The sequence below is a fragment of the Mustelus asterias genome, chromosome 22 (assembly GCF_964213995.1).
Source record: "Mustelus asterias chromosome 22, sMusAst1.hap1.1, whole genome shotgun sequence".
Classification (NCBI taxonomy): domain Eukaryota; kingdom Metazoa; phylum Chordata; class Chondrichthyes; order Carcharhiniformes; family Triakidae; genus Mustelus; species Mustelus asterias.
The window spans coordinates 3,443,849-3,456,857 of record NC_135822.1 but is presented as its reverse complement, the minus strand read 5'-3'; the positions used below and the strand labels follow the sequence as shown (position 1 = coordinate 3,456,857).

The 13,009-nt window shown below is 42.0% G+C and overlaps 1 protein-coding gene across 1 annotated transcript in view; it reads right to left on the bottom strand.

Annotated features, from left to right (window-relative positions):
* The window catches only part of nadka (NAD kinase a), a 103,929-nt gene that overhangs the window by 53,051 nt on the left and 37,869 nt on the right, over window positions 1-13,009 (bottom strand). The window contains exon 3 of the mRNA XM_078238628.1: window positions 8,850-8,933. Within this exon, the coding sequence (XP_078094754.1) occupies window positions 8,850-8,933 (84 nt within the window). The remainder of the gene's footprint in view (window positions 1-8,849; window positions 8,934-13,009) is intronic.

Genomic DNA, 13,009 nt, shown 5'->3' with positions numbered 1-13,009 from the left:
ATTCAATATTTTGTCAGTTCTGAAGAGTAGACCGTTTGCCGTTTGCTTCCACAGAAGCTCTCTGACCTGCCCGACCTTCCAGCACCTTCTGTTCTTTTCTCAGCATCGCTGTTGCTTTAAATGAAATGGCAAAGCCTTAGAAGCCCTTTCACTCCAAAGAATCATAGGATCCCGATTTTAATCACTCAACCACAGGTGGCCTCGACCTGAAGTCCTGGAATTCTGCCCCCCCTCAACCTCTCTACTCCTTTAAGAGGCTCCTCAATACCTATCTCTTTAACCAAGCTTTTTGTCATCTGCGTCCAAGTGCCAACACGTTTGGTAACATTGCTGTGAAGTGCTTGGGGTGGGGGGTTATGGATGAATGGATGAAAATGGCTGTCGTACATCAGATTTCATTACTCCTACAGTTGGATAAATGTCAGATAACATTTTTTTTTTTAAAACAGATTTTTATCATGAGTAGAATTACTTGGAGCACAAGGTGAGAAACTGAAGAACTCAGGGCAGCGCTATCCGCTTCATCGGGACTGCAAACCAAAGTAGATGAATTATCAAGGTGGTCTTTTGGAGTCAGTGATGAGTTGTTGGTTACAGCAATGGGAGGGACGGAAGTTGCAGGCAGCTTTTTCCGCTCCTGTGACCCAACAGAAATGTTCAGCCAGACTGCTCAACTGCAACACAGGAGGAAGCAATAAACAAGCTGGTTCCTTTGGAAATGTGGGGCACAGTCTTTGGGTGAATTATGTACAAATGCACACAGCAAAATAAACCAAACTGAGTCACATTTACGAATTGCTAAATGTGCATACGTAGATTTAAAAGCAATTTTCTTCCAGGTAATTAGTTGATGGGGAGAATACACCATTGCCAAACAATTCAATAAGGTGATGAGTTACAGTCCTAAATTCAAAGTGACTCATACAAATAGCCACCAGGAAGTCATCTTGCTGGAAAACTCTCTCAATAACTCTGCAATTTAAACGTCTGAATGTTAAAATACCTCAAAACAATGTTATAAAGTCACACCTTCAAACAACTATCCTGATAGTTTGGAAAAGATGTTTAAAACTGCTACATAAAATAAGGAAGAAAAAAGAAAAATCACAAAACTGGTCTGCGTTGGAAAAGGTGAATAACTGGGGCCGGTCTCCATCAACCTTTCCAGTAAAGGACTCTGCTCCCAAGTTCAAACTTTGAACAAATTGCAGATTAAAAGAATACTTTAATGTTATTGCAATATGAAAATATTTTGGCTGAAGAGTCAGAATAACAAATATTCTGATGGAATGTGCTTCAAGGTTTTAAATAGATCAGACAGAACATGACTCCTAATAGCGTGAGAAAAGCCTACACAAATTCAAATGTTCCAGTGTTGACATTTTTAGACAAATTGCCCAAATAACGCAACTCTATTTGGAATTTTAGACAATTTCTTCCTGCTGTGGGATGTGCATTTACATATTCAAAGTCAAAACTCAAGTAATACTTTGTCTTTTTTCCTTCGATCAGTTTTAAATTCCTTTCTCTTCTCAAGATTGTTCAGTGAGAAACAATTCTCCAGGAAAGTTGAAAGAAAAGGTTCTCTCCTACAAGGACTCCAGTCTCAGCAGTCTGTCATCTTGGCAATGTGTCTCCTCTATCTGGTCTTATTTACTCGTTAGTTTCAGAAAGTCATCAAATGTTGAATGCAAAAAATCAGCACCCGAGGAGGCCATCTGACCCAAACTCACCCATCCCAATGGTCATATTCAAATCTGCTCCATCACGACCTCCATTGATTTAATCTCCTTACCAATATATAACTCCATAGTCTGCATCTGAAACCGAAAGACCACTTGGTCCACGTTCACTTATTTGCCAGTCATTGGATGGGGGGAGTAAGGATAGGGTGGGGCGGCAGGAGCAGGTTAAACTGGTTTTTATGTAGCCTTGGAGTGCATTGATTTGGTCAGAGATCATAGAATCCCTACAGTGCAGTAGGAGGCCATTCAGCCCATTGAGCCGACACCGACAACAATCCCTCCCAGGCCCTACCCCACGTATTTACTTATGCTAATCCCCCTAACACGAAGGGCAATTTAGCATGGCCAATCACCCTAATCTGCACATCTTTGGACTGTGGGAGGAAACCAGAGCAATCGGAGGAAACCCACACAGACGTGGGAAGAACGTGCAAACTCCACACAGACAGTGACCCGAGGCCGGAATTGAACCCAGGTCCCTGGCATTATGAGGCAGCAGTGCTAACCACTGTGCCACCCTATTCATGACATTTAATTTAATTTAATTGGCTGGGCATTGAAAAGGGAATGCATTCCAATTTTGTGTGCACTATAAATTCAGAATGCAGCAATTATAGTGAAATACGAAGCGACTTACTTGACAGGTAGATCAAATGAAAGAATGTTCCCTTGTTCACAAACAGCTGAGGCATAATTTTTTTAAAGTTTCCAAAGGATCTTTTGTTAAAATAGAACATTAGAATAATTAAACAGGAAAGTGTTTGAATAATTATAAGGCAAAAGTAAATAGATTAGAGAATGTGAAATGGGACAGAAATTGGATGTTCAAATACATTAATGCAAACATCATTGTTTAATGTGTTTAATCTACAGCCAATGTTACCGTAATAGAACTATCCCTGATATTTAATAAATGAACCATGTTTTGCAGAACTGGCAGCAAAGTATCTGATAGAACCAGTCTGTCCAGCACAATAGAACCACATCATCCTGTACAGTTTCAGCATTATTCAAACATTGGAACTCCACGGAACAGGGTTCAGACAAAACTGATGAAAATAATCAAATTCCCCCTTACGCAATACGTATATTAGAAACCCATCAGTGCAAGGTCTCAGTTAAATGGGAAGAGATGATTTACAGTAAATATATGATTCAATTCATATTAATTCACAATCATTATGAAACCTGGAGTTCAATCAATATTAATAAGTTTAATACTGAAAAGACTGTGTGAAGTACATTACAGGCCAGTCTGCAGCAATATTTTGGTAAACCATCTACAAGATGCACTGCAGCAACTCACCAAGGCTCAGACAGTACCTTTCAAACCCACGACTGCTACCATCTAGAAGGACAAGGGCAGCAGACACATGGGAAGACACCACCTGGAGGTTCCCCTCCAAGTCACTCACCATCCTGACTTGGAAATATATTGGCCGTTCCTTCACTGTCACTGGGTCAAAATCCTGGAACTCCCTCCCTAACTGCACTGTGGGTGTACCTACACCACATGGACTGCAGCAGTTCAAGAAGGCAGCTCATCGCCACCTTCTCAAGGGACAATTAGGGATGGGCAATAAATACTGGCCTAGCCAGCGACACTCACATCCCATAAAAGGGGAGAAAAAAAAAAAGCACCTTTTCTCAGAACATCCAGTGCAATGAACACTCCGTTCTGCTCAAGGTCTCCACTCAAAACATTAACCTGTCTTTTCTTTTTTCAAATGCCAGGAAACTGTCACGGCGCAGAACTCTTACAAAATCATCCCGGAAACAAACATCCCCACCAACCAATGGAAGACCCTGGTTTTTGACCAGTGAAATTGGAGAAGATTCATCTGGGAAGACACCAAACACATTGAGAGATTTCAGGAACGTGCAGAGGGTTTTTAATATATGTAAATCTGTTTTTGCTTTAGCTTCATATGTCTGGAAATTGCAGTGTTTTTTACCTATATAGAATTGACAAAAAACTTTGAAATCATTGGAGAAGAATAATGACTATCCCTCACCCATCCTGTACGTCACGACTGCTCCACAAGGAAGGTTCCATGCTGCTAATAACCTTCCACATCCCTTTACCTTGGTGCAATGTTGCGAGTGAACACCTTGTTTCTGCTACAACTTCCAACTTAACAGAATGTTTTCTCAAAGCACTTCCCTTACTTTGCCCTCCTAATACAAAGAGAGGGTGGAATAGGGGGAGGGTTCATAAATAAAGCATGTAAAATTATACACCATGAATCAATGACATCATGTGGCACTGAAAGGTGATTTTCTTGGCAGGTAGTTAACAACGTGCACCTGGAGAGAATCTTTTCCACAACTCACCTATTCTATCTAATTCTAACAGGATTAGACAGGTTGGATGCAAGAAGAATGTTGCAAACTCCATGGAACAGGGTTCAGACAAAACTGATGAAAATAATCAAATTCCCCCTTACGCAATACGTATATTAAAACCCTCTGCACGTTCCTGAAATCTCTCAATGTGTTTGGTGTCTTCCTAGACGAATTGTCTCCAATTTAACTGGTCAAAAACCAGGGTCTTCCATGGGTTGGTGGGGATGTTCGTTTCTGGGATGATTTTATAAGAGTTCTGCACTGTTGACATCAGAAAAGTGTCAGCTTTTCCAGGTATGTGCTCTGCTCCAATTATGTAAATCCAACAGGAAATACCTCATTTATAAACTATTATTTACAGTGCTTGCTGGCAGCCGATATTCTTCTGGCAACTTCAGGAAACAGGTAAAAGTCTCAAACACCAGGTTAAAGTCTAACAGGTTAATTTGGAATCATGAGCTTTCGGAGTGCTGCTCCTTCACTCACCTGTTGGACTTTAACCTGGTGTTGTGAGACTTCTTACTGTGCCCATCCCAGTCCAATGCCGGCATCTCCACATCATAACTTCAGAAAAGATACAGAAAAGTGTTTTTATTCAATTACTGGCAGGATTTCCCACTCAGGGTGACCCCAGTTTTTAAACTGGTTCCCTTACAAAAAGGCATCTTTTGAATACAAGAGTCATGATGGCTCACAGCGCGGTGGCACCTGTTCATGAACAAAACAAAGTGGCATTTGGGAGGAACGAACAAAAGAGGATGAATGAATTAGCTCTGTAACTCTGATTGTTAGCAACATTCCCCAGCTCCTGATTTAGTGCAGGGTTTGTTGTTGCTATCAGCAATTAGATTATAGAATCCCTACAGTGCAGGAGGAGGCCATTTGGCCCATCGAGTCTGCACCAACACTCTGACAGAGCACCTTACCCAGCCCCACTCTCCTGCCCTATCCCTGTAACCCCACGTATTTACCCTGTTAATCCCCCTAACCTATACATCTTGGGACAGCAATGGACAATTTAGCATGGTCAATCCACCTAACCTGCACATCTTTGGACTGTGGGAGGAAACCAGAGGAAACCCATGTAGACACAGAGAGAATATGCAAACTCCAAGACAGTCCAAGGATGTGCGGGTTAGGTTGATTGGCCATGCTAAAATTGCCTTTTAGTGTCCTGAGATGTGTAGGTTAGAGGGATTAGCGGGTAAATGTGTAGGGATATGGGGGTAGGGCCTGGGTGGGATTGTGATCGGTGCAGACTCGATGGGCTGAATGGCCTGTTTCTGCACTGTAGTAATTCTATGATTTCTATGACAGTCACCCAAGGCTGGAATTGAACCCAGGCCCCTGGAGCTGTGAGGCAGCAGTGCTGACTGGGGCGGCACGTTGGCACAGTGGTTAGCACTGCTGCCTCACAGCACCAGGGATCCGGTTCGATTCCCGGCTTGGGTGACTGTGGAGTCTGTACGTTCTCCCCATGTCTGAGTGGGTTTCTTCTAGGTGTTACGGTTTCCTCCCACAGTCCAAAAGAAAATGTGCGAGTTAGGTGGATTGGCTGTGCTAAATTGCTCCTTCGTGTCAGGGGGATTAGTAGGGTAAAATATGCAAGGTTACAGGGATAGGGCCTGGGTGGGATTATTGTCAGTGCAGGCTTGATGGACCGAATGGCCTTCTGCACTGTAGTATTTTATGACCACTGAGTCACCCCTGCACGGTGGCACAGTGTAATCCAGCTGGAAATGGTTTGCTGATTGAGGTGGCAGGGATCCTTTGGCAGGCATTGCAATTGATCTGCTCTCTACATTCTGGGAACACAGCTCAATGTTCAAATATAAATGAAGAGGCCATCAAGCAAACAGAAATAACGAGCATTACAGCACCACCCATCCACAAGAATCATGTCATATATTTATAGCTTGCGATTTTCTATAAAAATGCTTGAAGAGATCAGCGCTGGAAATTTCACTCAGAATACATTCCAGGATCACAGACATGTCCCACTCTTGATACATTTTGCCACAGTATATAATAGGAGTTTTAAAAGTTATTGGAGCCAGTCTCAGTTCAGAGGCAGCACCTCTGGGGTAGGAGGTCACAGCATTAACTGAGACTCTGTTTGCCCTCTTAGGGAGATGCAAGAAATCTCACAACACCAGGTTAAAGTGGAGACTCCACTCACCTGAGGAAGGAGCAGCGCTCCGAAAGCTCGTGATTCCAAATAAACCTGTTGGACTTTAACCTGGTGTTGTGAGACTTCTTACTGTGCCCACCCCAGTCCAACGCCGGCATCTCCACATCTTAGGGAGATGTGAATGATTGATTTGACAACTTGGAGTTGTTCTGTTCTTGACTTACCGCTCAATGGATATTAAATCAAACTATCCAGTTATTTATTTCATTATTGGTTGTGGGACCTTCCCCGGCACAATGTGGCAGCTGTCTTTCCCCACCATCTTAAACGGTACATTGGATTCTGACCAGTTTCGCATCTGATGCCCCATTGCTTGGGCAACAAGAGTGAAAATGGTGACTTGTGATACGGCAATTAGTTAAAATGGGAGGTAAATTATAAATCTTCAGCATAGACAGATGCTTTGGCAACTTTGCACTGAAACAGAATACTTGCGGCAATTTTAAGTTATGATTAGATCAAATTAAATATGCCACTGAAGTTTTACACAAGTAATGCTGGCTGACAACTCGATCTCAGTTCAATATTTAACTTATATCGGCTGCAGATTAGGAGCAAAGGGGGTTAATTTGTTTGCACTGACAATACGAAATATTTCCAGTATCAAGCCCTCAAATAGTTAACTGGAGGCTAGGAAACGTTGGTATTTTCCAGAAGCTATGTCCTGTACTCAATAACTATGAGAGTGAACGTTTCCTTCAGAGTCAAAACTAATCACTTCAAATGATAAGAAATTAATGTGACCTCCTCATCCACCTCGCAGAGTGAAGGATCTGAGTGAGCATTTCTCTCCTCTCTACCCCAGAGAGCCAGACCTCTGGAGGGAGATTTGGAAGGAAACCCTTTTTGTCCTTCCTTCCAGAAATATAACTCTACTCTCTCCAGCTCTGTGTTAGGAACAGGTCCACGGTTACCTGCCACTTCAGTCCTAAATTGGATGTTAATCATTTAATAGACGTCACTGGGATTATAGAGAGTTACAGGTGGCACGGGGTGTTGGAGATGTGTGTGTGGAGTTGAATCAGAAAATAAAGGGAGTTTATGAAGCAAGACTTGCATTTCCTTTACTGGACTGCAACTGAGAGGCTCAACCATTGGTTTGAGGATGGTTACTGGTTCCAAGTAAACGGCTGCAAGTTACAATTTTAAAAAGGCATAATGACAGCAAACAAAGTGTTGGGCAAACTTAAAACACAGGAGTGTGTTTTGAGGTTCCTGTTTTTGGGTGACCGGAGGCACCTGAAACTCAGTATATAGTGAGGCATCCTAGGCCAATTTGTGTGATGGTTTTTCGAGCATGGGAGCTTTATAATCTTCCTTTTGGGAGAAAATGGTAAATGTTGCTCTCTTGTATAGAAAACAAAAGAAAATAAGGAGAGTGGTTAAAAAGCACACTGGCTGCTGAGAAACAAAGCCTTGTAGAGGCAGTGGGTACGGCCTTTTCCATATTCCAGATACTAACAGAAATTTTGGGGTTCAGGGATTTGGGTAAAATACCCATTGAACCAATGTTTGAGCCTCAGTTGCAGTCCAGTAATGGAAACGCAAGTCCTGCTTCCTTCAGAAACTTCCTTTATTTTCTGATTCAACTCCACATACACATCCCCAACACCCAGTGCCACCTGTAACCCCTTTATATATCCCAGTGACATCTATTAAATAATTAGCACCACTCAAGTAGAAGGTAACTTTAACCCATTCCTAACACTCTGGACCCAAGCAGATTTTAAACAAGTCCAATGTCCTGGCTGCAAATCCCCGATCGTAAACATCCATTACCCTTCAATCAGAGAACCTGCCAAAAACGCCATCGTCTTGTCCTGTCTCTCCATCACATCCGTCAAGTATTCATACACTTCCCCCAAAGTGGCCGCTTCTGAGGAGCTTCCTCTCCAGACTGAAGAACTCTCTCTCATTTAGCTGGTTAATTTTCCTTTTTATTTAGTTCACCTTCTGTCCCATTGTTCTCTCCCCAGTCATCCAGAACGGAAAATTTCTTAGGCGTGGTCACAGGCACTTAACCGGATTCCTAACCAGATTTTTAACCATTTTGTAAACATAACATTAAGGTATCAACCTATTACATCATCACCATGTCAAAAATACCAAGATTTAGTTAAACTTGCTCTTTACAGATGGAAGATTTTCCTAATTTTGAGTTCCATTCATTTTGGAAGAGCTAGTTCGAGTTTATGTGCAAGAACTGACCAGAACATAATTTTCATCAAACTTCATGACAACAGCAACATCTTTCTTGCACATTGGCTAGGCTGCAATATTAAATGACATGCTTTGTATTATACTCCAGGTCATCAGCAGAGCTTTGTGGAAAAAAACATGGATCTTGAAATTTGTCGAGAGCATTCCATTAATTAACATGTAGAACATCCTTTTCCAAAGTTCACTGTCGGAGCAAGCAAAACATTCTGAAAAATGTCAAGTTTGCCCTAAAGAGTTGCCGTTAAAATAAGATCAAATGTACATGAAAAGTGCGCGGCCACTGATAGGAAAACAAAAGGAGTTGTTTGCAAATGTTAAGATGGGATTGGTATAAACAAACCACTTACATTATTGCTTTGGGATTCTGTAGCATGCAAGCCTTTGGTCCAAATTTTGTTGCTGGACTTGGTCCATGAAGTGATCGCGTCCTCCTGGTGATTAAAGCAAAACTGGGGTCATTCAAAATAATAAACGTAGAAGGCTTTAAAAGTAAATCACTTTGATTCTAAAATTCTCAAAGCGCTGGAGAAAGCAATGTACACCACACTCAGTTACGAAGCAAGGATGGGCCACGCAAGGTGATCTTTTCAATAATTGCTTTAAAGAAAAAGAACTCGCTTTCCCACATTAAGTGAAATGAAGTTTGGAGAATAGGCATGTCGCTTTCTAATTTCTTTCACTCCCCATTCCCAGGGCTCCAGCAAGCACGTGGCCACACAGACACAGATTCAAAACAAGTTCCATTTAGAAAATGCCCGGAGATGTAAAGAGAGATTTGAGAGACAACAAATTGCTGCCATGTGATTAGAAACCACAAGTGATGCAATCGTCTCTGAAAGAATTTGCATACTGCAGCTTTACAGTCAGACTAGGACCTGACTGTGGGCACAGACGGTACACCTTTACACCCGTATATAACCACACTGCCCGTGAGATCAAACCAGGAGATTGGGAAAAATACCTCCTGTCCCTGGGAAAGGATGATTCTCTTTCAAAGTGGAAAAGCCACCGCAACACAGATATCCTGAGGCTATTTTGAAGTGTTTTCATTGGCAGATGGTTCATAAACAAAATTTCAATAAATTATTCAGGTCAACACTGATTTTAAGATCATTGAAACCTGCACTTTTCTACTTTAGGCTGCTCTTTTAACCAACATACATCAACTCATTAATCAAGAACTGTTAAAATGGAACTAGAAGGTTGTATCCAGCCCACCAAATTTTCCTCATTTCTTTTCGGTGATCAGTAATGTCACTCGACACCATTGTTAGAAGCATTCTGAAACGTAGTGAAAGGCTGAAGATTAGTGTGCACTGAAGAATGAAGAATCAGCTGTGTGTACCATCTACAAGATCCACTCCAGGAACTCACCAACACTCTGAGATGGCACCTTCCAAACCCGTGACCTCTACCAAACTGCAGTGCTCGGCCACATGCGGCCCATCTGGGTTCTGAGTGTGCCCCACAAGACATTTGCTGGCTGTTGAACACGCTGTCATATTCCACTGATTTCCATCCACAGTTTTTTTTCTACCATTATGACTAAAGTGTTACGCGTGCAAAGCATAGGCAAGTGAGGTGAGGTGTGTGCTGATTGCTCACAACATTGGACAGAGGGAGCGCACGGCTCTCAGAGGCAAAGTGTCAACATTTCGTTTGGTTTTACCACTTGAAGTTGATGATAGTTCTATTAATGTACGAATATGATCAAGCACTTCCTATAACTCATTTGAAAATATTCGGTGTGTACTTTCTTTTACTCATTCACAGGATGTGGGCATCACTGGCCGGGCCAGCATTTATTGCCCATTCCTAATTGCCCCTGAACTGAGTGTCTCGCTTGGCCATTTCAAAGGGCCTTTAAGAGTCGACCACATTGCTGTGGATCTGGAGTCACATGTAGGCCAGACCAGGCAAAGAAGCAGATTTCCTTCCCCAAAGGACATTAGTGAACCAAATGGGTTTTTACGACAATTTACAATGGTTTCATGGTCATTAGACTTTTATATCCAGATTTTTATTGAATTCAAATTTTACCATCTGCCATGGTGGGAGTCAGATCCAGTTCCCCAGAGCATTACCCTGGGTCGCTGGGTGAATGTGTTTAATCGTATTCATGGAGTCACGGTTAGTGAACAAGCCCAATTTCAATCTTGTGGCCCACTGAGATGAAGGAGGGCCACTCATGCAGCCCACTCACTAGCCTAGTTTCTCCACCAGTGACCTAGAAGGACAAGGGCAGCAGACACATGGGAACACCACCACCTGCATAGTGGTATTATCGCTTGACTATTAATCCAGAAACTCTGATAATGTTCTGGGGATCCAGGTTCAAATCCCACCACTGCAGATAGCGGAATTTGAATTCAATAAAAAATATCTGGAATGAAGAATTTACTGATGACCACAAAACCATTGTCAATTGTTGGAAAAATCCATCTGGTTCACTATTGTCTTTTAGGGAAGGAAATCTGCCATCCTTAACTGGTCTGGCCTACATGTGACTCCAGAGCCACATCAATGCGGTTGACTCTCAACTGCCCTCCAAGGGCAACTAGGGACGGGCAATAAATGCAGGCCAGCCGGCAATGCCCATGTCCCATGAATGAATGAAAAAATATATATCGTCGTTTCTTTACTGTTGCTGGGTCAAAATCCTGGATCCCTTCCTAACAGCACTGTGGGTGTACCTACAGCTCAGGAACTGCAGCGGTTCAAAAAAAACAGCTCACCATCATCTTCTCTAGGGCAATTAGGGATGGACAATAAATGATGGCCTAGCAACAACGCCCACATCCTGTGAATAAATAAAAGAGCTAAGGGATTATTGAACACGGAATGGAACAAACAACCAGATAGAAATTAGCAAAGGTGTTGTCATATCGCACAGGATTAGCGTTAGAGTCTGTACTGTTTCTGATCCAGAAAAGACCAGCCACATTCCCAAATCACTGGATAAAATCACCAAAAGGAGATCGATATTGTAGCTAAATTTAGATCAGTGATGTAAATAAACAGAAAAACCATATCTTACATTGGATACTTATTAGCAATAAAAGGTCAAAGATATTTGGGCCACATTATTCAGTGAACAGAATTGAGTTTAAAATGGCCCAGGAAGCAGTAGATATGTTCACTGTCGGCACCAAGTGTGATATAGTTAGGAAAATAGCAAATAGGATATCTAACCCAACACCTCACCCAGCCACAGATGGGGAGCCTGCAGCAGTTATGCAAAGGTTTTTTACAACACGCTAAATTTAGAAGAGCATTTAGTTCTTGCTGCCACAAAATGAATCCAATGCTACCCAGGACTAATTTTCCCCTCAATGCTCCAGCGAGCTTTGGCCCAGTTTTTAAGGTCACCGTCATTGCTACCAATCCCCAACTGCACTGAATGGTAAGAAAGTAACCCGTTTTGGGCAAAATCACATTGTGATTTGGTTCTGAAATACACACAAACTTACAATATATACCTACAATATACATAACACACGTACCTAGAGGTACACACAAATACACACACCACATGTACATCACACACACCAGACACACACTTACAATACATACCTACAAATACACACAAACACCACACATACAATATACACACCACACTTACACAAATACTTACAAAATCATGGCACTGAGGAAAGAGTATCTGCTTTTAACCATTTCAATTCGATGCACAAATAACTTAAACATGTCTTGCTTAGTTATTTCTTCAACAGCCCCAGCCTGTCACGGTGACGAGTGCAGTCTTGTTGTGCATTATTTCACACACTGCCTCGTAAATCGGATGTGACTCGAGCACTTGGAGATTTCATGCTACTACAGCAAGTAAAACTGGCCAATCAGTCTGCTGGGCAACTTCAAAAATAGGAGGCAGGGGAAATAAATTTGCTTAAAGAAAATAAATCTGAGCCACTCCAGCACCAGCACCACTGCTTTGGAGTTATTTTTGGAGCCTTGTGTACAGGCACCATGACAAGTTCAACATGAACAGCAGCGTGCAGTATAGAGCAACGGGACTGGCACCAAGCGTGCCCACTCAGGATCACAATTTAGAATTAGATACTGTCTAGATTGGCAGGAATATCACACTTAAAACATTTTAATCTGAAGCTGATAGATTATTGTTCTCCAGGATATGGAGGGGTACAGGGCAAAGGCAGGTATATAGGTTAGGAAACAATTCAATCTTGATTACGTTGCGTGACGTAACAAGCTCAAGACACTAAATGTCTTCCTCTTGTTCTACGTTCAGAGCAAGAAAAATAAAGAACCAGAAGTGGATTGTTTATGAAGCTTATTGCAAAGTGAATTAACTAATTTACTTCAATGCTTGCCACTAAAAGCTACTTTTATCAAGGAATACGCTGAGAAATTGTACCATAAAAGACACAGATTGCTTTAATTTACAGAATGTTATCTTTAATTAACACAAGGCTCAGAACACCAACTACTCGTTTCCCCACAGGATTCAGATCTTTTGGTGTCACGTTCA